The 24,562-nt window shown below is 41.3% G+C and overlaps 3 protein-coding genes across 3 annotated transcripts in view; 1 reads left to right on the plus strand and 2 right to left on the minus strand.

Annotated features, from left to right (window-relative positions):
• Nucleotides 1–7,788, plus strand: part of glipr2l (GLI pathogenesis-related 2, like) — a gene marked incomplete at its 5' end in the record, with an annotated part of 10,303 nt that extends 2,515 nt beyond the window's left edge. Inside the window, 3 exon segments of the mRNA XM_014021864.1 lie at nucleotides 3,201–3,304; nucleotides 3,772–3,849; nucleotides 6,972–7,788. Of these exon segments, the coding sequence (XP_013877318.1) occupies nucleotides 3,201–3,304; nucleotides 3,772–3,849; nucleotides 6,972–7,138 (349 nt within the window).
• A 1,355-nt stretch (nucleotides 7,789–9,143) lies between these two features.
• LOC106527101 (nascent polypeptide-associated complex subunit alpha) lies at nucleotides 9,144–10,439 on the minus strand. Its single transcript, XM_014021867.1, has 5 exons — nucleotides 10,261–10,439; nucleotides 10,020–10,166; nucleotides 9,792–9,926; nucleotides 9,543–9,665; nucleotides 9,144–9,302 (listed from the first exon to the last, which is right to left on the minus strand). Exons 2-5 carry the CDS (start codon nucleotides 10,161–10,163, stop codon nucleotides 9,288–9,290), a joined length of 417 nt encoding a protein of 138 aa, XP_013877321.1. The 5' UTR covers nucleotides 10,164–10,166; nucleotides 10,261–10,439; the 3' UTR covers nucleotides 9,144–9,287.
• Nucleotides 10,440–11,447: 1,008 nt separating this feature from the next.
• Nucleotides 11,448–15,567, minus strand: LOC106527100 (NAC-alpha domain-containing protein 1; the record flags this gene model as incomplete). The annotated part of the gene is given in 8 exon segments (XM_014021866.1): nucleotides 11,448–11,606; nucleotides 11,847–11,969; nucleotides 12,096–12,230; nucleotides 12,324–12,470; nucleotides 12,565–12,633; nucleotides 13,443–13,534; nucleotides 13,949–14,179; nucleotides 14,392–15,567. Coding segments are annotated over 8 exon segments (1,988 nt in total), but the record flags the coding sequence as incomplete, so codon positions are not given.
• Between the last annotated feature and the right edge of the window lie 8,995 nt (nucleotides 15,568–24,562).

Consider the following 24,562-nt stretch of genomic DNA (forward strand, 5'->3'; position numbering starts at 1 on the left):
ACACACACACACACACACACACACACACACACACACACACGCAGATCAAATTATAACCCTAATGAGCAGGGACTCCATGAATCAGTGGATAACTGTGACAACTCCAGCTGAGCCTGTCGAATACAATAACCACAACACGTTACATATCCGGGCTCTGATTACAGCTTAGATTGATAATTCTGCTGGTGCATTAAACAGATTAAGTGAAATTAATCCACGTTTCAGTCGAACCTTCCACATCGTTAACACCAAACAATATTTAGAGAAGTTAACTCGTTCTTCTAAGTCTTCTGTAAACCTAATTAGTGTTRGGAAGGATGGATACAACTATTTAACTCACAAACATGTGGCTTTAATCTAAAGATATTTACAGTTGTTGTCTGGAACACTTAAAGCAAAGCGAAAGTAGTTTTGAAAWCACCAGCTGATAATTAAAGATATTAATTTTTTAGATTGTGCAAACCCTGTTTATGTAAATGTTTGAGAGTTACACGGCTGTTTAAGTGGTTAAAAACAAAACTKTTTTGGGACAGATTTGCATGAATTTTAAACCAAATTCAACAATCAGAGTCATTTTCTTTCTAAGAGGTTAAGTCAGGGGCGCCTTCAGTTTAAAGAAAGAAAGGTGGAGCCCTGGGGTGGTGCACTAAAAGCAGGATTAAGAGTTTTCTTGTGCTTTAGTCATATGTTGGAAAATGTTGCAATATGGGAGCTGTAGAACAGGCTTACTTTGTTGTTTCCCATTGATTCACTTTCCAACATGAGAACAGCACAGTCAGCACCTGAGATATRATAGAAGCATCAGGCACGCTTCAGAAGATTGACCTGATATGGGATAAATCTTGTGCCAGCAGGAATTGAAGTTGAATTGCTCAAATTTAATCTGAATGTGCATAATTTGAAACTGAATGCATTGGTTTGAAAATGAATTTTACTAAATTGAAACTGAATTTAATGATTTGAATTTGAATTAATTTGCTTTGAAACTGTATTTTAGGTTATTAAAATTCACTTTCAGTTCCATAATTCAGATTTTTGTGTCACATCCTGGTCCTTGAGAAAGCCAGGCAGAGTAATCAAACACAGATCCACAGATTTATGTTTCACTTTGGTGAACTTTCCCTTCTGTATGTAACAGAGTTGATGCAATCCACTGTAAAAGTGACAAAAACAAAGTTATTTTATTGCAGTGATTAATTTGACCTATATGTAGAAAATGTTACATTTACATCRCATCATGGATCAGTCAGCAGCAGCTTCTGATCAATATGTGACGTCACAATTTCCAATTGCAATTTTAACCAAAATGGATTAGAATGTATTATTACTGACCACTAAAAATGATTATTTTGGTTAGCTTCTGCCTTTTAGAAACACAATGTTCGCAGAGCTCTGGAGAGTGTTTTTAGCATAAATAGTTTCCAGAGAAGGAATCAAAAACCCACCAATTTTATTTCAGCAGAAGTCACATTTCTCCTTCCACAAACTCAGACAGAATCGAGTCTTTTCCTGCAGGATGCACGGTCCTCGCCCTGCACAAGATGGCTGCTCGCTCCGACCATGGGAAGTCACTTGAACGTGCTTTTAGTGAATATTTATAAGATTATTGTTCAGCACCAAACGACGTGAAGCTTGTTCTCTGTCTTGCATGCTAAATTTGTAAACAGAGTTCACAGAGTGTATCGGTGCTCAGAGTTAGGGGTGACTCCCAGCTTTAAAATAATATTTTTTAAATTTATTTTAGCTCAATATCTGTAAAATTAATGGAGKTATACCAGGTTTTGTTTGTTAATTAGACGCGGTGGCCATCTTGAATCAGATTGCCAGARAGTAACCAAGTGTAAACGTTTTATTGTAATATATTCAGTAGTTTCTGAAGTATTTTGCTAAATTGACAGATTATGCATAAAACAATGTCTAGCTAGAGGGGCTAAGCTAATTAATTAATAGACCCCCTGCCCCACGCTCCCCTTCCTCCCCTCTAGATTAAGATTTTCATTTACATCARCTTGCGTTAACATAATTACCCTTTTTTAATTGAAGTGACTTTTTTCTGTTGGGGCAACAGATTACACAACTTATCAACCAGAGGATGTAAAGTTTTCTCAGAGTCTGCGTAGTGATGGCAGCAACCTTCACAGTAGAGAACCTGTATGATTTAGGATTTCACTTTATTTGTTAATAAAAGCTGAGGGAACGTAGGGGATCCTTTTGAGCGTAAACATAATGAACATTAATTTCTTTCTCTGCCAGTTAAACTTAATGAGCGTCTTCTGCACTTAAAACAGAACAGCAGGGAGACTCCGGAATGACTACAGGTACCAATTACTGGTGTGCCGTAAAGCATGGGAAGGGAAAACTGCTGTCACATCCCATCTATGGAAGAGGATAATCATTTTATTATTTTTTGGTTAATCGCAGAGTGAATTCAGCTAAAATGAACCACCTTTTCTTGATTCAGAAAAACTTTACATTAGCAGTTTTAAATCCAACAGCAATTTTTTTTAATCATTGTGTCTCTTCGGTAATTATACAATAAAAATCACTGAAAAAGTTCAAATGTTTTTAAATCACGAGGGCTAACTTGGTGTTCAGCTAAAATGAGACAAATGAAAAATCTCAGCTGAATTTCTTGTCATTTTAGCTAAAACAATAAAGCAAGTATTTTTATTGGTTTAACATCAAATTAGACATTTCAACATTTTTTTAAAAAGAGCATAAAATCATTAATTTTTTTCTTTTCTAATGTTAAGATCACTGTGTTTTAGTGAGTTTGGCATCAAGTTTGAACTTTGTTCCCTTCAAAGACTCTTAACAGCTCACATGATGCAAAGAGCTGCATTCATACAATCATTAATGTTTAATGATAAACCTGTTAGGATTCAGGATGCATCTGTTGAGTAATGAAGGACAAACACTTTTGGTTATTTATACTTTAGTGGAGTAATAAACAAACTTTTTACCATATGTTTTTATAAAACTATCTGTACTTTCCACTCCTTACAAAAATGCAAAAAGTATTTCACTTCGGCTTGTCATCATTCAGGAAAAAAACAAGGCACCTCCCAGATAGAGAGAATTTGATTGTGGTCGGATGAGAAGTATAAATACATATATCAACTGATGTTCATTTACCTGTTTTTTATGTAAAGTGCAGAACTAAACCAGCACTGAGCAAACCTGACTTGTTCCTTCCTCAGTTATGCTGAAAGTCTGGCGAGCACACGGATCCTGAAACACAGCGAAGAGTCCAGCAGGGGGAGCTGTGGAGAAAACCTGGCATGGGCCTCCTATGACCAATCAGGTTCGCCCAAAGTCTAAAAACATCAGTTTATAAACCACTTTAGTGACACGGCACACATGTTTAAACTTTGGAAGTAATTCTGTGATGCTTTATCTGCAGCAGAGAGGATTTTCTTTTGGTTAAAAGAAGCAAAATTAATAAAAAACTAACTATATATTCTTCTGCAGACACATTAGTCCTGTCTGTCAGGTCTACAGCAGATTCTTTCAGCTGATTGTGGGTCTCTGCGGCCGAGCAGCTGGAGTATATTTTCCCTCCACTTCAGTTACCATGACTCACTGCACAAATATCCCAACTAAGTCTAAATATTGATGAAACGGTTTAATATTCTGTGACAAACTGTAAGCAACATAAACATCCTGTGCTCAGAGGGAACCTGTCTGCTGTCATCGCTCCAACATTTAAACATCTGGCATGTGATGGATTTGCTCAAACTGATGACACATAATGGTCTGCTGCTCTCGCAGGAAAGGACGTGGCAGATCGTTGGTACGACGAAGTGAAAAACTACAACTTCAGCCGCCCCGGATTCTCCTCTGGCACTGGTGAGAATCACTTGTGAATTTGCCGCCTCGTGTTTTGTCTCGTTTTCTCCGTCCGTCGCAGTTTATCCGTCACTCGCTCGGCTTCGTTCTGTCGTTTTCCGTTGGCTCTGTGTCACTTTCACTCTCTGCGTGTCACTTTGCATGTGGGCATCTGGGAAGTTTGCTGTTATTCTTGGGCTGACATCAGCGTGCGGCTGCACGAGTTGCTGATCGTCTGAGGTGGGGGGAGGGGGGGGGACATATCGGTCTACTTTGGATAACCCCGGTGGATTCCTGTAAACCTGACACATCAGAGGCTGTGAGTTGGTAGCAGGACTTCATTTACACAGGAAGCAGATGGTGACTCACTGATTCATTTCCTGATAGAAAATTAAAGACATGACAGAGTTGTAGCTGTTCTGGTCAAACCTGGAAAATAGCATCACATGAGATATGAGAGGCCGTGTAGGCCATCATTCATTCTTGCGCTCACATATACTATCAAATTCTCAGACATCATACACGAGTATGAAACTCTCAGCTACCACCACACACACTTTTAGCTCAATATCTGGTGAACTGACTGAGTTCTGACTACTTTTGTGTTTGCTAAGGTTAATTAGCTGGGGGTGGCCATCTTGAACTCAGCTGAATCCAATTGTAGATGAACGATTTACCGGATGTTCTGAAAATTTCATTAGTTTTTCCTTGATTGTTTTAGACACATTTCATGGTACTTGAGACAAAATGACCACAACTCACATTTCAGTTCTAAATATTCAAAACACTACACAGTTCTCTGCATCATGGCGTGTTTTTCATGACGAAAACCTCGTTTTCACAAAGAACATGTTGACATTCAAAATTCTAAAGTTAATGTTCCCACTATGCACACAGACTCATCACTTAGGTCGTATTCAGACCTGATAATTTGGTCCGCTTTAAACGAACCAGAGTTCGTTTCCAGCGTTGGTCCGGACTTTTTGTGCAGGTGTGAATACACGCATGTGAACTCTGGTGCGGATCAAACAACCGGACCGAGACCTGTTTTTTGAGGTGGTCTCAGTCCGCTTCCAAACGAACTCTGGTGCGGTTCGCTTCAGTTTGCTTCTGGTGTGAATACAGACCGGACTCTAACCGAACCAACTGCATTAAACATGCACCTTTTTGGACTTCACAGGCCACCGTTGCTGAGCTAAATAAACTGAAAACATACCTGTTTCGTCGTCTCCTGTTAGCAGCTCTACTGCCGGCATGTTGYGGGTCAKAACACGCAGAGCACCTCGTCTCCTTTGGGTTGTGGGACACATTTACTGACGCCGCTCCAAAATTAGAAYATCAACACGGAACCACCATTAAATTAGCTGCTTCTGACATTTTAAATGCTATTGAAGTTGTACAATCAGCAAAAATGTGCGCATCAGAACTGCAGCATGCAGGACTTCCTTGTTTTCTTCTGGATCTGTGGTTCAGTCCCGCCCCCTTCCTTTTTTTGTCCAATGGGAGCAATGATCGTCACACTCGTGGCTTTGTTTACAAGTTACAGTTCATTTGCAAAAACGCACAATGTGAATGCAAACCGCACCAAACGAAAAAAAAAGTCCATTTTTGGTCCGGACCAAACAATTGGACYAAAGGACTTTCCTGGTCTGAWTACACCCTTAGACAAACACAGTCTCAGTGGGATTTGCCTCGTTAAATAATGGTAAATAAATAAATAATCTCTGAGATTAAAGCTACTTTGGTTGACCATGTTGTCTTAGCATTGTTTTTGTTTACTTACTGTAACGGTATGCTGCTGTTTTGTATGGAGACCACTGTATGTGCAACTTTGTGTTGGTACACTGTGTACATTTTTTTCTTTTGTGGGAAAAACACAGTAAAATATATTTTTCACCATGTTTTTGTGTGTTCTGAGGATAAAAAAAACAATATTTAAAAAAAGGGCCTGAGTCTTTATGATGAAWGGAGAAGTCATGGAGTTTACATTGTTTACATCAGTGTTCAACTGGTTCTTATCTACTGTATGTGTGTTCATCTGATGGGCTTTGTGTGTAATCTGAAAACATTTTGAGAAGAAAACACATTGGAACGTAAAGTTTCATTTTGCAGAATTGATTGTTCTGCCCATTGTGTGTGTGTGAGTTTTAGATTTGTGTGCAGTTTTGAGAGCACAAAGCATGATTTCAGAAAATATGTGTAAACAATTGAGAAAAACTGTATTATCCATCAAATGGTTCATGAGATATTTTGCTAACAGACAAACAGGACTGGCCACATCCATTATTGCTAGTTTTAAGCAAAGATTCTGCAAAATGAGTAGTACTACAACCAAACCAAATTTTATTTTCTATCTGTAAAATTAATTGTATTTTTGTGTTTTCTAAAATTGGCTCATCTTAAATTAAACTGATTCCTGTTCTTAATCATTTGTCAAGTCAAATCCAATGATTATTTCCTGCAAGCTTTGAGTCATTCAGTGTTTCATGAGATGATTTGCAAACGTTTCAAACAAATGAACACATGCAGAAACTTAGACGCAGGTGGAAACATTACTATCCGCTTTTGCTTTTAGGAGGCAGGCAATAAAGAAGTTGAACTGAACAGGCATGGAGAAGAGTTTAGAATAAAAATTCCTCCGTTTTGTAAATGTTTAGATGAATGTAAGAGCCCGAGTCCTCATCTGCAGACATGTTGAAAAAGAGTTTAACCCACTCATCCTCTTATAAATATTAGGGGTGCAACAATACATGTTCCCGTATCAAACAGTTTAATACAGTGCTTTAGGTTCAACACACACTATGTATCGAACAATACAGATTTTTTAAATTAATTTTATCAACTTGTCTTCTGAAGATGCTCTGTGTTGAAGGATCAGTGGATCTGTGTTCGACTACTCCACCTAGGCTGCATTTTCGAGTGCAGATCCACTGAGAAACTTGCTGTTTCAGCAACATTTAATTTAAAAACTGGACTTTTGAGGTTAAACAAATGTTTATAATTAATTAAAATAAATTAAAAGTTAGAAAGGGCATGGACATTTATCTTTTTTGTATCGAACCGAATCGTGAATTTTATGTATCGTTGCACCCTTTTTTCTCTCTTCCTAATTTATTTCTACTTTTGATGTCTTTGTTTCCCAGGACATTTCACAGCCATGGTGTGGAAAAGCAGCAAAAAGCTGGGTGTTGGGAAGGCCTCCGCCTCAGATGGCTCTTCCTTTGTGGTGGCCAGATATTTCCCWGCAGGGAACATCACTAACAAGGGACACTTTGAAAACAACGTCCTCCCGCCTAAAACCAGCTCCTGAAGAGTCGTCGAGCTGCTCGACTTGACTCAGTTTTTCCGTATTGAAGAAGAGAAGCTGTCCGACTGCACTGCTGTGGAGAATCGTTGGACTGCAGCTCATCTGGCTGGATAGGAAGCCATTCTGCAGTTGTGTTTGTTTTCTAAAAGATGCAACTAACACAAACTTATTGAAGCTCTAATTATGTAATAYGTTGCCTCTGGAAGTCTTTTCTTCATTAATGTCTTTTTTTTAACAGTAAAGCATTGTTTTCTGTAAAGTGTGAGCTAATTCAGACAAAGAAATGCCTAAAATAGGATAGTTAACCTCTTTTACTGTAAGAAGGTTGTAAACAATCAACATCTTACCTGTTGTGGATAGTTGAGCACTAAAGCTGTTAGCTCGTTGGTTTGTTCAGAACTAAGCTCTATTTCTTCGAATGGAGCTCGTTCAAGAAGTTTATCTACAACAGGTTAGATGCTGATTGCTCACAACTTTTCCACAGAGCCCCGCTGTAAAAGGTCTGAACTATCCCTTTAAGTCGCAGACGTTGCTGTAACTCRAAGCAGATGACCGGCCTTGCTTGGAATGTTGTGGAAGCAGACTGAGCATTCCCACGCCGTGTCTCACACTCTGATCAGTTTCGTGCAATAAAGTTGGGAAATTGTCAGAAACGGTTGTTGTTGTTTTTTCTTTGGTGAGGCAAACAGAAAAACAAGCAGAAAAACGCGCCGACGTTTTCATTCCCAAAACATTWAAACTCTCAAATAATAGTGATTCTAGAATGCAGCTGTTTTTATTACTCCCAACTATCAGCTATAAACTGTGTGTATATATAAACAGAACATTGTCTGATTCAATAAATATTAAATTTGCTGTTCTTTCACCAAATACATTTTTTCCGTAAGTTTTTGGCGGAGATGAGAAATAGCTTTGTTTTTGTGAAGAAAAAATTGGCTTAATGGTCTCTGAACAAGAATATTAGCTTATACTGAAAAAGTAAAATAAACAGAGGATGTGTTGTAAATGACTCTCAGCWAWCRTAGTATAAATATTTTACCCCRATATACATGAAACTGAGCTATAGCTGTTTGTTTGGGTTAATGTTGATTAGCTGTGATGGTCATCTTGAATTGAACTGATTCCAAAAGTTAACCAACTCAGGKGCGGTTCTARGGGTGGGGCCACTGGAGCATTGGCCTCTGCTGAAATCTGATTGGCCCCCTGAAGTGCCCCTGTCCTGTCACTCATCTGCCCATTGCCTGAGAGCAACRATGGTGGGTGCAGTTCCATGCCCAAACACTAGAGGTGCTAATGAGTCAAACCGTAAAGTTCAGCATGAATCAATCTCACCGAAGTCTTCTCTCTTTTCTTCTTATYTTCTTCAAAAGACTTGAACAATTTTGCAAAAAATATCAACGAGCAAATAATGGCTTCATTTTCTCATGCTTTGAGAATATTTTTTCCATATACAGTTTGTAACACTGATATGRAGAATTAAAGCTTTTTTGAGAACATTACATTACGTTACAGTTGTTGGATCATATGTGACAGGTTAAATTTATACACCTTACCAAAATTTWGGATTTATGTGTAAGGATGTTGAACAAATATTTGGCCCCTCTATGAATATTGTGGCCCCTTGATGGCCCCTAACTCAAAAAAATCCTAGATCCGCCACTGAACCAACTGTAGACGTACATCTAATGATTTCATATAGGATGTACAGAGTATGTTTTTTTTTATCACAAAGCCGTTTTTGTGTTTTCTAAATATAAACAGCTCTAGTGACCATCTTGAATAGTATTTGCTCCAAAAACTAATCAGTTATAGATGTATATCCAATAATTATTTCCTGAAAGTTTCAATAAAATTCATCAAGTGGTTCATGATATATTTTGCTAACAGACAGACACAAAAATACACACCTAGCTATGGGCAAAAACAAAACCACGTCACCTCTCTTTTTGGTGGTTCTCTGCAGATTATGTGTCTTTGCTGAGTCCTTTCAGTGAAATCAATCTCATGGTTCGGTCACGCTGGAACAGACTTTATTTAGCAGATATTTGGGGATGCAACTTACAGCAGCAGCGATACAGAAGAATACACAGAGTTTAGGCTTTAGAAAGGCTGGAAGGAGGGAGTCAGGGTTCAGACTGTCCTCGGTCCTCACTCACATGGTCAGCTCCTACACGAAAAGAGAAAGACATATTGGATACTGATATGATTCAGCAGTCTAAGTCAAAGCATCAGGACATTTTTTAGTTTTTTGCTGCCATCTTGTGGACAAAGCATGACACTGCAGGACACCAGGAGTGGAGAACAGAAAAGTTCCTGTCATTTCTCTCCTTTGCTCGTTCTCGTCCCTTCCCTCCCTATGGCTCATCRTTTTGTTTTGCCCTCCCCCGTGTCCCCTTGTCGTCCTCACCATGATAGCATTCACAATGTCGTTCTTGTTGTGTTTCAGCGCGCGGACAGCCTTGGCTCGGGACACGTTGGCCTGAGCCATCACCAGCTCGATGTCTCTCTGCTCCAGACCCCCATCATCCACCTGATACGCAGAAAGAAAAGGGATATTACCTAATTTCCCTCTGGGATCAATAAAGTATCTTTGAATTTGAATATGTGAGCCAAACAGTGTCCGATGACGAGGTTTCAAGTCGCGGTCGTTTCGTACCTCCTCGTCTTCCTCTTCGCTCTCCTCCTTGATGGTGAGACTGGGTGGGGCCGAYGGGGCTAACGGAGAGGAGGACACAGGCACCTTAAATTTCTCTGCAGCTGCTTTGTGAGCTTGCTGAGACAAGTCCTCAATCTGATGACAAATAATGAAATTAGAGAGGATTATCAGGAGACAATATCAAACATAGAGGAGCTTAAATGATTTAGAAAAGTAAAGCTGATGTACCTTTGCCTCACCAAACACAATATAAATGTCTGACATGGGGCTTTTGAATACATCCGGTCTGCTGATGACAAATAAGATACTTTTGGACTTCCTGATGGTGATTCTGGTCACACCGTGGACCGGCTTCAGACCCAGTTTAGACATGGCCTATGGACAGACAATCAGGGATTAAACTCTGACGTCTTGAWACAATGTTTRMTKMTTWTATWTKAATATATTMAWATAWAAKMAKYARTCAGACCTTGCGGGCCTTCTTCTCACTGCGGCTCTGTTTGGGTCTGTTCAGCCCTTCATCTGCAGAGGAGATGGACTAGAAGACAATTCATTAACTTTATAGTCTGTAACGTTTCGTTTTTTTATTAGTTTTCTAATTTATGAAAAGTCATCTGAAAGTACAACTTAAGCTCAGTACAGAATACTAATAGGAAGGAATACTTTGTACTAATATGGTGTTTTATCTAAGTAAAAACAACTAAAATCTGACACGTAATTAGTACCTATAGTTAAATTATAATCAAAACAATGTCTTAAGTTCTTATGACTTTGATGACTGACAGTTTCATGGAAGTAGAGCATGAAAAAAATCACTATGACCATTTATAGTAAAATCAGGCTGCCAAACACTATAACAGAACTTATGCCATCATTTTCAATCAGTAACCTTATAAAAAGTGGACTTTTAAAAAGCAAACAGGCCTTTCAATAAAAATTAAGGTGTGTTACCATTAAAGACCTGATTTGGTTTATACTGTAAAATCCAAATGTTTTTCTTCATCAGCTATCACATACAAGAGTGTTAACCACAAAAAAGAAAGACATGTTGTAGCAGAGATAGCCACTCGTGACTTTTCAATTTTAGTCCAAAGTGAGGTAAAAAACCAAATATATGTACCCCAAAAAGCATAAACATTAACACGTTTTTCCAGTTTCCGCTTCCCTAAGTGTCTCATCAACACCTCAAAAACAGTTATTAAAACAAGTCCATTCTTTTCTTTTTTTTTTTTTTTTTTTTTTTAAACCCCCCCCAAAAAACAAGTCCATTCTGACGTTTTANACTCAAAAAAATCCTAGATCCGCCACTGAACCAACTGTAGACGTACATCTAATGATTTCATATAGGATGTACAGAGTATGTTTTTTTTTATCACAAAGCCGTTTTTGTGTTTTCTAAATATAAACAGCTCTAGTGACCATCTTGAATAGTATTTGCTCCAAAAACTAATCAGTTATAGATGTATATCCAATAATTATTTCCTGAAAGTTTCAATAAAATTCATCAAGTGGTTCATGATATATTTTGCTAACAGACAGACACAAAAATACACACCTAGCTATGGGCAAAAACAAAACCACGTCACCTCTCTTTTTGGTGGTTCTCTGCAGATTATGTGTCTTTGCTGAGTCCTTTCAGTGAAATCAATCTCATGGTTCGGTCACGCTGGAACAGACTTTATTTAGCAGATATTTGGGGATGCAACTTACAGCAGCAGCGATACAGAAGAATACACAGAGTTTAGGCTTTAGAAAGGCTGGAAGGAGGGAGTCAGGGTTCAGACTGTCCTCGGTCCTCACTCACATGGTCAGCTCCTACACGAAAAGAGAAAGACATATTGGTTACTGATATGATTCTACAGTCTAAGTCAAAGCATCAGGACATTTTTTAGTTTTTTGCTGCCATCTTGTGGACAAAGCATGACACTGCAGGACACCAGGAGTGGAGAACAGAAAAGTTCCTGTCATTTCTCTCCTTTGCTCGTTCTCGTCCCTTCCCTCCCTATGGCTCATCGTTTTGTTTTGCCCTCCCCCGTGTCCCCTTGTCGTCCTCACCATGATAGCATTCACAATGTCGTTCTTGTTGTGTTTCAGCGCGCGGACAGCCTTGGCTCGGGACACGTTGGCCTGAGCCATCACCAGCTCGATGTCTCTCTGCTCCAGACCCCCATCATCCACCTGATACGCAGAAAGAAAAGGGATATTACCTAATTTCCCTCTGGGATCAATAAAGTATCTTTGAATTTGAATATGTGAGCCAAACAGTGTCCGATGACGAGGTTTCAAGTCGCGGTCGTTTCGTACCTCCTCGTCTTCCTCTTCGCTCTCCTCCTTGATGGTGAGACTGGGTGGGGCCGATGGGGCTAACGGAGAGGAGGACACAGGCACCTTAAATTTCTCTGCAGCTGCTTTGTGAGCTTGCTGAGACAAGTCCTCAATCTGATGACAAATAATGAAATTAGAGAGGATTATCAGGAGACAATATCAAACATAGAGGAGCTTAAATGATTTAGAAAAGTAAAGCTGATGTACCTTTGCCTCACCAAACACAATATAAATGTCTGACATGGGGCTTTTGAATACATCCGGTCTGCTGATGACAAATAAGATACTTTTGGACTTCCTGATGGTGATTCTGGTCACACCGTGGACCGGCTTCAGACCCAGTTTAGACATGGCCTATGGACAGACAATCAGGGATTAAACTCTGACGTCTTGATACAATGTTTACTGATTATATATTAATATATTCAAATAAAAGAATCAATCAGACCTTGCGGGCCTTCTTCTCACTGCGGCTCTGTTTGGGTCTGTTCAGCCCTTCATCTGCAGAGGAGATGGACTAGAAGACAATTCATTAACTTTATAGTCTGTAACGTTTCGTTTTTTTATTAGTTTTCTAATTTATGAAAAGTCATCTGAAAGTACAACTTAAGCTCAGTACAGAATACTAATAGGAAGGAATACTTTGTACTAATATGGTGTTTTATCTAAGTAAAAACAACTAAAATCTGACATAATTAGTACCTATAGTTAAATTATAATCAAAACAATGTCTTAAGTTCTTATGACTTTGATGACTGACAGTTTCATGGAAGTAGAGCATGAAAAAAATCACTATGACCATTTATAGTAAAATCAGGCTGCCAAACACTATAACAGAACTTATGCCATCATTTTCAATCAGTAACCTTATAAAAAGTGGACTTTTAAAAAGCAAACAGGCCTTTCAATAAAAATTAAGGTGTGTTACCATTAAAGACCTGATTTGGTTTATACTGTAAAATCCAAATGTTTTCTTCATCAGCTATCACATACAAGAGTGTTAACCACAAAAAAGAAAGACATGTTGTAGCAGAGATAGCCACTCGTGACTTTTCAATTTTAGTCCAAAGTGAGGTAAAAAACCAAATATATGTACCCCAAAAAGCATAAACATTAACACGTTTTTCCAGTTTCCGCTTCCCTAAGTGTCTCATTCCAAAGTGAGAATACAAAATGTAAACAATACAGTTTTTTTTTTTTTTTTGCTAAAACCCCCCCAAAAAACAAGTCCATTCTGACGTTTTATTGCAGTTATAAAACTTGTCAGAACTGCAGAGACCCAGCAGAGCAATGGGGTCTTTGTCAATCGGTTACAAACAGACTCACCTGTGGTTCTAAGGGACGCAGTGGCTCCAGCTCCTCGAGGTCTGGTACTGATCCTTCACTTTCAGACTCATTGTAGGACGCCAACATGGAACCTGCACAAGTAATTATTCCAGAATACACTCAATAAAAGTGCAACGTTTCTTTTTACCATTATAAACCCATAACCACATGGTGTCATGGCTGATGTTATGCTAATAAAGAGTGAGTCTTATCAACTTAAAAAACACAACTAATCAGTGTCAGTTACCAAATCTGCTGCTGAAAAGTAACTTTACAATTCTTTATTATGTAATTTAACACAAAAAAAACAAGTAGCAACAAAAAAAGTCWAAGTTTCTCATTTTGTTTTATTTTTTTGTACCACCTATCATTGCTTTCTACTCAAACACACGTCGATGAAACAGCAATTAAATGGTGAACAGAAAGACTAGTGGACCGTACAAAAAAGAGCTAACAAAATTTAGGGGATTTCTCTGTGACACAAGACATAATAAACAACAACTTACAGTTGTTTTTACCAGACAGGTCAGTCTCCTCCAAAATGTTGCGGCTGATTGGACAGCCTGACTGTCTGTCAGTCAGTTGTTGGGTGGAGTAGGGCTGGATTTCTTGGTGATTGGCTGAAGAGGACTCCTTCTGCAATGGTCCGGCAGCTCCCCTGCTCCGGGATCTGTGACCCTGTTGGTGCTTTCCACCATCATCCTTACTGTCCGTCTCCTCTTCAGCCACAAAAGTACCTTTAGAGTACATGAAACTAGTCATTTTAATACTACAAAAATCACAATATTTTTTATATTAAAATAACATTTAAATATGTGTACAGCTCAACCAACAGATCAAACTAATGTTTTTCTTCTGTTTTCACAGATGAAAACGAGCGATAACTAAACAAATAAGGAATTACTTTATACTGTTATTTTGTTTTAACAAGTTTTTCATTTTTACTCACCTCTGCACCGGTCTTTGCTGACCCCAGCCTGACCTTGCTTGCTTTGTTTATGGGACTGCATGCTGACACTGGTCTGAGATTGTGAAGAATATGAATGAGAAGGAGACTCAGGAACACATACTACGTCCAGAGTTCCTGTCTCCTGGGTAGCTTGGGACAGAATCAAAGGCATGGCAGTGGACAGTGAAGGTGAAGTGATGCTTGTAGTTGAAAAGACGTCAGTAAAATCTTGGAGGTTGTTTCGGGGAAATCCAGACTCAGGGGACGGCTGTGTCGCTGTGGAAGTGGAGTAAAGGGCAGGGGTGGTTTGATGCGTGGGTGGTGAAGATTGTTCTTGAGCCGAGAGGACGGGTTGGGATTCTTGAATGGGTGTGGATAGACCATCCGGTGGCTCTCCTGAAGCAAAAGGTGCTGAGGAACAGGTTGAGGAGGTGTAAGGAAGTGGAGTCGTGTTGATGTTGTTGTCATTAATGTCTGTTATTATCTTTTGAGTATCAGGTAATGGTCTGTTATCAAGCAGTTCTTGTTGTTGATCCAGATCTGGGTTCATTGCCACCACTGTATTGAGGTTGTCTGGTATACTTTTGTTAGAATTGCAAAATCTTGGACTTTTGACATCACTGGGCCTGCTGTACCCTTCAATCTGTGAACCAGATTCAACTTTGTCCATGTCAGACTTCCTCTGCCGAAACCCTGATGAAATGTTGTCACTTGCATCATGACCTGCTTTAGTTTTAGAACTGTCTGCTGTCTCCTTTGACCAGTTGTCTTTCATGGGATTTAAGGGAACGTGGGGTTTCTTTGGATCATCAACAGAATCGGGACTAAAGTCAGCACAACTTCCTGTCTGCGGCGCTCTGTGTTTATTCTGCTTCCTTCTCCTTTCTTTCGTGGAAGCAGCTTGTGTATCTGTGCAAAGTCCACCCTTAGGTGTGTTCCAAGCAAAGTGCTCTGAGTCATTTGGTGAAGAGGAGGTATTTTCATATTCAGCTTTTTTTCCGTCAGTTTTTTCTTTTCTTTTGCCCTCCTCATCTTCATCCCCTGAGTTATAAACACATTGATGTCCAATAAAGGCATCTTTAGTCTTTGGTTTGCCAACCATTCTTTCTGGTTGTAGACTGACACCGCAGTCTCTTTGGCTGTCAGTCGGAAGCTGTTCTCTCACCGTGACAGCACTTTCTACCTTGTCTTCACAAATGTGTTTTGGYCTAACAATGCCTAATGCACATTTAGGGCTGAAGGACCCAAAAGATCCCTGCGTCAACAAAAATGCATTACTCTCTGGAGAGACAGACAGACGCTCTGGAGTTGTATCAGATCTTGACTCAGTTTTGCTTGGTGAATCAATGGGTTTGCCGTTTGCAGCAGCGTTCATATTAGTGCCAGCTGAAACACTACAGACAACCTCTTTTAAAATTTCGGTCGGTTTTACATCTGTTTGGTTTATGCGGCCCTGGGGTGCTTCTTGTTCCTCATCAGACGTCTTGTTTGAAAGCTGAAGTGGCAAACCTTCAAGTGGGATATTGGACACAGATTGTCTGACATTCAGACTCTGGTGTCTCACTTCACCTGACAGAGCGTTCAGACTCCCATACATGCCTTCTTCCAAGGAGACAAAGGCGGACTCACTTGAAATCTTCCAAGGGTCTTGCGTTTGTGCATCTTTGTTTTCATTATCATCATCTGGATTGAAATTACTGACATTGTCTTCTAAGATCCTGGAGCTCCCATCTCCTCCAGAGCATGCTTCTGAGAACTCCTCAATGGATTTCCAATGAGCCAAGTTGGATTCGGAAACTCCCTCTTCAATCAGCTGTTTCTCCGCCATTTGCTCCTTCTTCCCACTCAGACTGTTGTTATCTTCCTCGTCTAGAATAGAACCCAGAACATTGTCGTAGTTCTCGCACACTTGACTGCTCATTGTGCTCTGACTTTCTGTATCACACATGAGTAGACTCTCTGCCTCTAATTCATACCTGCTGCCCAGAGACAAAGAAAGTGATTCTCCTGCTCCCCAGACACCAAATTCACTCACGGTCCCAAATCCTAGGCCAAAGCCCAGCCCCATTCTGGTGTCACACCACGCCCCAGCCTCATAACCCATCTCTCGGCTGGTGTCCGTCTCTGAATTTTCTCTTTTGGGTGAGATGGCAAGGGGAGAGTGTGAGGATCCAACTGCTCCTAGGACAACCTCATCAGCGCTCAGCATGTTCTCCCTCAAGTTCTCCTGGGCAGAGTCACTGGGGCAGTGTTCAGGAGTCAGTACCAAGTTGTCAGCATGTTCTGAAGTGACTTCAGGGGTGGCAGAAACTGGGATATTACTGGGGTTGGGACTTTGGTCTTTGGGACAGGATAGAAGAAGAACCCCTTTATTTAAATCATTGGTTGGAGTGACAGTGTCTAGAGGTGGAACAGAATCACTGACCCTACAATCTCTGCTGACTGATTCAGCTGACGCTTTACTCTGATCAAGCTCAACGTCAAACTCGGTGGTAATACCTGATCTACACTGGGATTTTCCTCCTGTGGGTACATCATATTTAGCAGAGAAAGACTTTGATAATGCAACTCGGCTTGCTCCTACTGTCMTTTGGCTTTCAATGTTGCTATGGCGAGGCTTGATAAGCAGTTTAAAAGAGTCTCTCTCRGGTTGGGTTGGGTCCTCTGCCTGTGTGGACTCAGAAGGCAGTTTCAAAGCGACATCCTTCACTTGGGGATTTTCCACTGCCAACTGTTTTGGCAATACAGGACTATACAGTGCTGACGTTTCCTGTACATCAGTGACAGGAGGAGGAACATTTTTRGAGTCAGAAGCAGAATTAGAGGATACCTGAAAAGGCAGATTAAAACAAGGATTGTCCCTAGGCTCTTCAAGGAGGTTGCAAAAAAGAGCACCACTCGTCACATTCCTTCCCTCCCCTCTTTCRTTTAAATTAATGCATGACTCTGGTTGACAAGGATTTACCTCTAAAGTTTGAGAGAGTTCTTGGATAACAGCTGGTTTATCTGTGCTTGATTGCAAAGTTGTTATTTCCCTTACTCCACTGGCCGTTTCAGATTCAAGGTCTGCCTCAGGGTTTAGAAGCTCTCTGCCATTACCTTTATTCTCAGCCACAATGGCTTCAGAAGCACAAACAGTTTTGTGATCCACTTGCTCATCCAAACTTGGTTGTGTTGGCAAAGGTTCATTTTTATCTGAATTAGTTTCAGCTTTGGATTGGACTTCACTTGGATCAAGGCCATCAGCTGGTATGGGTTCTAGTGATTGTGCGTGCCTCTCAGTGCTGTACAAGCGCTCGTCTTCCTCCCCGTTATAGGAAGCAGAGTCTAAAGAGTCATCAGAGTCATCTTGGAAACAGAAGGAATCATCCAGCCCCTCGTTGATGGATGTTTCCGAGAGCGAATGAAGAAAAGACCCTGAGCTGTCCTCATCTGTAGGATCTTCCTCTGCTTTGCTATCACTCTCATCCTCATCGTCATCCTCTTCTTCCTCCTCTTCTTCTTCTACTACTTTCACTTCTACTTTAGCATCCTCACCAGCCTCATCCTGCTCATTGTTTTCTTGGTCATTTTCCTCACCTTCATCACTATCACGAGAGACATCAGCATTGCCGCCCTCATAATCGTATTGGTCATTCTCTTCTTCATCGTCATTGCCATCCTCTACATCTGCCTCTTCCTCTCCATCTGCATATGCATCCTTTCCTTCACCTCTGTCATTTACTTCGGTTTCATTCTCTTCCTCTGTGGGGAAGAGCGTGATTTCCATTGAGTCAGCCTTAAATATCAAGTTGGTGTGAAGTGGGAAGGAGATGAGGGAAGCAGGAATCATCCTTTCCTCATCCAGTATGTCTTCAGCACATGCCGACTGTGAGAGTATGAAGGAGCTTGGACCAAGTCGGTCAAAGGCTCCATGACAGAAAGCATCCAAGGAGAGGAGTGGTGAGTCAGGGCTCAGGCTAGAAGAGGCCATGGTCATGCTTTCTGTGTCAGGAGTGAAGGCAGTGGAGGGAATGTCTGTGTGAGCATCCATCTGTCTATAATGGTCATCCATCACACTTGTACATGCATCCAGCTGAAGTCTCAGGTCTATCTGCATGGGTCTGGAGTACTCTGATTTCCTTACACTGGCTTCTTCTATTGGGCAAAGTGAACTTTCTGACTCCCTCCCATCTTCCTGAGAATCGCTGCTGCTGCTGCTTCTTCCAGGGGATGCATTTTCAGTCACCCAATAAGGACAGCTTGTTCCTCTGGGAGTACTGATCTTCTCTCCTTTTAGAACTTCTTCCTCCTCAGGAATCACTGTGTCTGTTATACCTCTCTGTGAATTCATACCACAGTCCTCAGTTTGGTACTGGCAGAAGTCCCCGGGCCTTTCCTCCTCCCGCTCTGAACTTAATCGTCCCCTTTCCTCCCCGACTTCGTCTCCGATCTCGGACAAGGAGCCCACAAAGCAAGCGGGGGCCTCTTGTGTTTCCTCTACCAGAAGCAGGTTTGGTGAAGTGGAAGGGGAGACTGAGGATGTGTAAGACGATGTCCAGCTGCCTCCTTCTGCTGTGATGTAAGAACCTGAAGGAGAGGTTAAAGGAGAGCAAAGTTCCTCACTGTCAGAGGGAGAGCCCGGAGAGAGGGGGAACGCTGGAGAGCCAGGATAGGAATGATGTTTAAGGTGCGAAGAGCGGGTGGTCACTTTGATTGGGGTGGAAGGAGCAGTGTAATAAAGGTCTGGGTCAAGAGACGAAGGGACACCAACTCGTAGGGGGTCAACTGTACAGGTCGGCTCAGAGAAGGACAGAGCAACTGGAGACGACAGCGCTACAACAGAGACCAAAGGCACTTCATCTTGAGCGAGAGTCTGCCTGTCCTCCTGGATGTCTGGTAATATGTCACCTGTTGTGATCGACTCTGAGGAGGAGACAGGGCATGTGACAGAAGGCTGTGCATGATCTTTGTTCGGATTCTCTGGTTTCTGAAGGATTTGTGATTGGATTTTGTCACTGGCGGATCCCAGCTGGGTCTCTTTTGATTGTGCCTGAAGATGAGAAAAAAGTGGGATATTTGCTCGWGCACTTGGCTCAGCGAGTGGCTTTCCCTTCTGGTTTTCTGTCGTTTTGAGCAGCGTCTCTTCACCCATCACCACTCTAGTGTCAATGGTCTGTTGTTCTTGATAGTCACTCTCCACCTCAGATCCAGTCAGAACCTATTTATAACACAACAAACAAACACGTTAATTTAAATTACAGCACTAAAATGCATAGTCACAGTAGCTGCGTTTCCATTGCAAATGTGCGCAAAACTTTGTCGATATTCTGTTAATGTCAAAAAACAGTTTCACTGCTGCGGTGTTTCCGTTAAGTAAGAAATGTTATTAAAGTCATGCGTGAATACGTTTGTTCTCGCGATAAGTCATTACAAACACGGCGGCAACGGATGTAAACACATGCATATTGCTACCGCGACACTGGCGCTCATCATCAGAGGAGAYGTCGGCGTCTTTTATCGAGGCTTTCCAGCGACAAGCCCCTACTTGGGAGCGGCTACGTATGCTGTGTTTTTGGGAAATTGTAAATCGGTGAGTTTACTAATTTCTTTTACTACTTCTGTGATATTACTACTACTTCTACTTCCTGTTATCTTCTTCGTCGCTGTCTTTTTCGCCAGTAGAAACAGCCAGTTGTTGATCACCATGATGTGAAAAAAGTGTTTCCATTGCAGTGTTGCGAAAAACACCAAATTCGATACGGCCGAAAAACCACCTCATCCTAGCGCAAAAATATTTTGTCGAAAAACGTATTTTTTTCAAAAATGACGTGTTTCCATTGAGCAAATGTATTTTCGAAATTCTAATTTGCGCATTTTCATGGTCAATGGAAACACAGCTACTGTAAAAGTACGAACATTCACACAAAAGGCCACACCTTTATTCTCTCCATCTTAACAGGGATGTGGCGGCCACATGGTCCATGACCACCTAGTTTTCCTGACAGTCTACTTGTGTTGCTGCGACGATCAGAGCCTTCAGGCTGTGGCCTCGGGGGACCAGACGAGCTGGGCCTCACGTGAAATAATCTTGGTCCGAACGGAGCAGTGGATGATGGGAGAAGCTTCTGTGGAGTACTGGGAGAAGGGCTGGAGCCGCTGTCATTAGGGGAGGAGCCACTTTCACTTGGACTGGAGTCGGAAGACGGTTGTCTTGTGATATCTGGAAAAAGAACAAGATTGTGAAAATAACTTTAAATAATGAGAAGGCCGAGTTAATTTTATTGAGAAACAAAATCAGGATTCATTGTTTACATAAAGGTTATTTGAAATGAAATGATAAGTAAACAAAAAATGTTTTAATCTTTCCTTAGACAATATTAAACACTAAATACTGCTGGGTTATTTTATAACATTTAGAGCTGTTGGTTCATTGATTGGGTTGGTTTGACCATATATTGGAACTAAAAAGTTTCACACAGTAGTTGAGTCAGTAATGAGCCCATACCTTATCACCATTTGGATCAAATCAAACCTGACTGGGCTTCTGCTGCAGGGTGTAATGCTGTATATAAAAGTAAAATTTATTTCAACATATTAGTAGGTCTAACTCAACAAATTAGCAATTTTAACCAAATTTTGAGGTAAAAGCTTAACCTGGTATGCTAGGTCATACTGATAACCCAATTCTGCTGAACTAGAACTATTCAGGGATGGATCAGTCCAAATTTGACTCAGAGCTGGGTTACAAATTGGGCTGTCTTTAACACAGACATTTTAATGTGTATTTCAGAGCTAGAAAATATCAAAATGCCAGTCAGAAAACTAATATCTCTTAGTAAGACAACTGCTAACATATACATTTGCACAATTAACAACCATATATGAACTTTTACTAAATTACAAAGCTCTTTCACTTTTGGTTCTTTCAGATCAAACKATCATCTTGTCCTAAAGTGTCAACATGAATTATAAATTCATTGACAGGAAATGGCAGGGGGAGATGAAGGAAACGGGGTCAGCAGGCTKAGTGAGGACAGTCGTGTGGATCAGGAAGAGGAGTGAAGGGAGGATAAATAAAACAAGGACTGTTTCATCTGTTTTTTTAAATCACACAGAACATTTAATGTAGATGTGGAGTTATAACAGAAAATTCAACATTTACTGAAACGACTCCAAAAGTGTTGCTGTTAGAGTCTTTCTCTAAGGAAAGAACAGAACCTCCTTTTAACTGGGCTATCATCGCGGTGACCTCAATCCACATCCTGATTGGCTATTATAACACAAGAGGTTCAGCTCTGTGCCAGCCACAACACACACACACACACACATGTTTGCACAGCTATCCATTTGGGGACATTCCATTGACTTCCATTACATTTCTACAGCCTAACCCTGACCACAAACCCTAAGACTAACCTCACAGGTACCTACCTGACCCTAAAACTAACTTAAACTCAATTCACACCTTGGTCCTAAACCCAACCCCCAACCCACCAATGACATTTAAACCAAATGGTGGGTTGGGGGTTGGGTTGGTCCTAAACCCAACCCCCAACCCACCAATGGCATTTAAACCAAATGGGGACTCAACTCTTGTCCCCAAATGTAGGATTTTTGTCTTAAAATTGCCCCCAAATGTCACCAGAAACAAACACACACACACGGCTTTGCTTTGCCAGGAACCCAGTGATCACATCACATTAAYTTTCTGTTCTGTTGCTCCATCTTTGCATCTCTCCCTGAAATGATCTCCTAATGATCTTCTACCTAATCCTCTCATTCGTCCAGCTTTGTTCATGWAGGCAGAGAGCAGCACTTAGTGGCAACACATCAGTTACCTTACTCAGTATTATTTCAGGGATTTCTATCTCTATATGGTTTTTGTGTTGTTGTTTTTTTTGCCCTCTCTTTCCTTGATGCTGTCCTGCCCTGCCTGGGGTGGGGGCAGATGCTCGCGTCAGCACTTAGCAGTCCTCTCTAATCATTGCCTCAGTGTTATCCTAAATGTGTATTTGTGTGTGCTGAGTCATACCTTAGAGATAAAGCTGTTGGAAAGGAAATAAGGAAGAAAAAAAAAAGATGCACGAAAGGCAACTGCTGCTCCGCATTTACATGTGCGGTGCAGCCTGATATCTGCATAGTGTTCAGTTCCTCCATGTGTCCTTATGCAGGATCAGACAAACACCGATACTCAGCAACCAAGTGGACAAGTAAAGAAATGTTTTTTATCATTAATCTTTGAATGTTAAAGAAAGTCAAGCATGACAAAAATTAAAAATGTGGGGATTTAGAGATGCTTATATGTAGCATGTCCTAGAAACACAAAAACACTTGTTTTGTGAAGGATGCTAAAATCTCCAAYGATGTCTATTTCTACCTGGAGCGTCCTGTCCGGAGGAATGCAGTAAAAGCGTAGCGGCATGGTTTGGTTGTGGAAAAAATCAGGCCGCAGCAAGTTGAGCACAGAGGAGCTGCGTCACAAAGGCTGCAGCGCTACCCTCGAGGGGAGCCTCTGTTTCAGCTGCAGCTCAGACTGAGCTCCTCACATGCTCCTTTTGGCTCTCTGTGCCCACCCCGACTCACATTTGTGARGGTGCATTTAAGAAGTCCAATTTTAATGAACTAAATACTTTGATGTACGCTGTAATCTGAGCATCAGTTCTTCTTCTCCACTAAATGATGAAGAGAGGTTTTAAATTCAAGAACAAAGTGGGGGAAATGATTAATTTAAAAAGATATTCATATCCAGAATAGCAAACCAGTAGGCAGAGGAGCTTTCGTTTTTTTCCCCCCGATCGATGTCATCGTCAGGAACACAACTGTGTCTTGTTGGTGTGAGGTTGTGTTTGCGTGTTGCAGAGTGCCCTGCCATGCTGCTGTGTCATGTTCCTGTCAAGGCTGGGGGAAGGGAGGAACTGCTGGCCTCTGCTTACAGCAACGGAGAAATGGGGATGTGGTTTGAAGATGGGATGGAGGGAGAAGAAAAAGGATGAGGAGGACAAGCTTTAGTGTTGCGAGCTTTAATAACTACAAGGGGGGAAAGGTTACGGAGGCCTATAGGTACGTTCAGATAAAAAAAAAAAGCAGTTTAGATTTTCTTGCGAGGCAGTAAATGAAGCAGAGATGAGAGTTGGTGTATAGATGTGGAGGGTGCAAGGAGAGTAAACATGCAGCAGAACCAGAGCTCGGTCAAGTTGCACGTTAACAGAAAGGAAAGAAACTGATTGATTCAGACATAAACTAACTTCTGAACACTTTGTATCTAATAAGACTCCATCCTTCCCATTTTCATYTAGTTTAATAAATCGTTTGTGTCTCCAGCTGTAGTTTTTGGCTTTATTGCCTCCCTGCTGCCCCTCCTCCTGCCCAGAGGTCCTACCTGGTCCCGGGAGCCCCGTTTCCTCGGCGCCCAGCTCTGGATGCTTGTCGTCGGGGACAGATCTGCGAGTGGTTTCTCCCGGCATGCTTCCTTCGCTGGCTCTCACAGCCTCTGAAGCAACGACAAACCGAACAGTCAGAACAAACAAGGTGAACAGGGAGAGGGAGTGAGGAGGAAGAAGAAGAAGAAGGGAGGGGGATYGGAGTGCTGCTGCAGCACGTGTCGCTCTGGATGTGTGTGTGTGTTTGTGTGTGTGTGTTAGAGAATGTGGCAGACAGAGGGAGAGTCAGAGGGAGGAAAGCTGTTTGTTTCCCATCAGTGCAGCTCAGAGATGCTGCTGCTGCTGTGTGTTTGAAAGCCTGTTTGTTTCCGTGTGTGTGTGTGTGTGTGTATGTGTGTGTGTTTGTGTGTGTGTGAAGAGGAGCTGCAGTATTTCTCTCCTGATGCCCAGTTCCTGCTCTCCTCCCTCCTCCCTCTGTTTCATCCTTCCTGTATCCCACCCCTCCCCTCTCCCAGCCAAGCCATGACTGGATGCTGAGAGATGATGTCAGCAGATTTGTGCAGATTTCTCACTGCTGCCGCTCCACAACCTCGGAGGAGAGGACCAGTACTGCAAAAACAAGAGCGAAACCAAGACGTTATGACGGGGATTTCAGAAACAGCARAACAGACGGAATAAAATCCCCCCAAAATATCCAAAGGATAAATGTGACAGAAAAGGGTTTTTCCTGCCTCTCTCTGTGTGTCCAGCATGGATTTCTGACTCATTAAACACATTGTTCTGAGGGACAATCTTGGTCAATCTTAATA

This window comes from Austrofundulus limnaeus, unplaced genomic scaffold (assembly GCF_001266775.1).
Source record: "Austrofundulus limnaeus strain Quisiro unplaced genomic scaffold, Austrofundulus_limnaeus-1.0 Scaffold308, whole genome shotgun sequence".
Taxonomy (NCBI): Eukaryota; Metazoa; Chordata; class Actinopteri; order Cyprinodontiformes; family Rivulidae; genus Austrofundulus; species Austrofundulus limnaeus.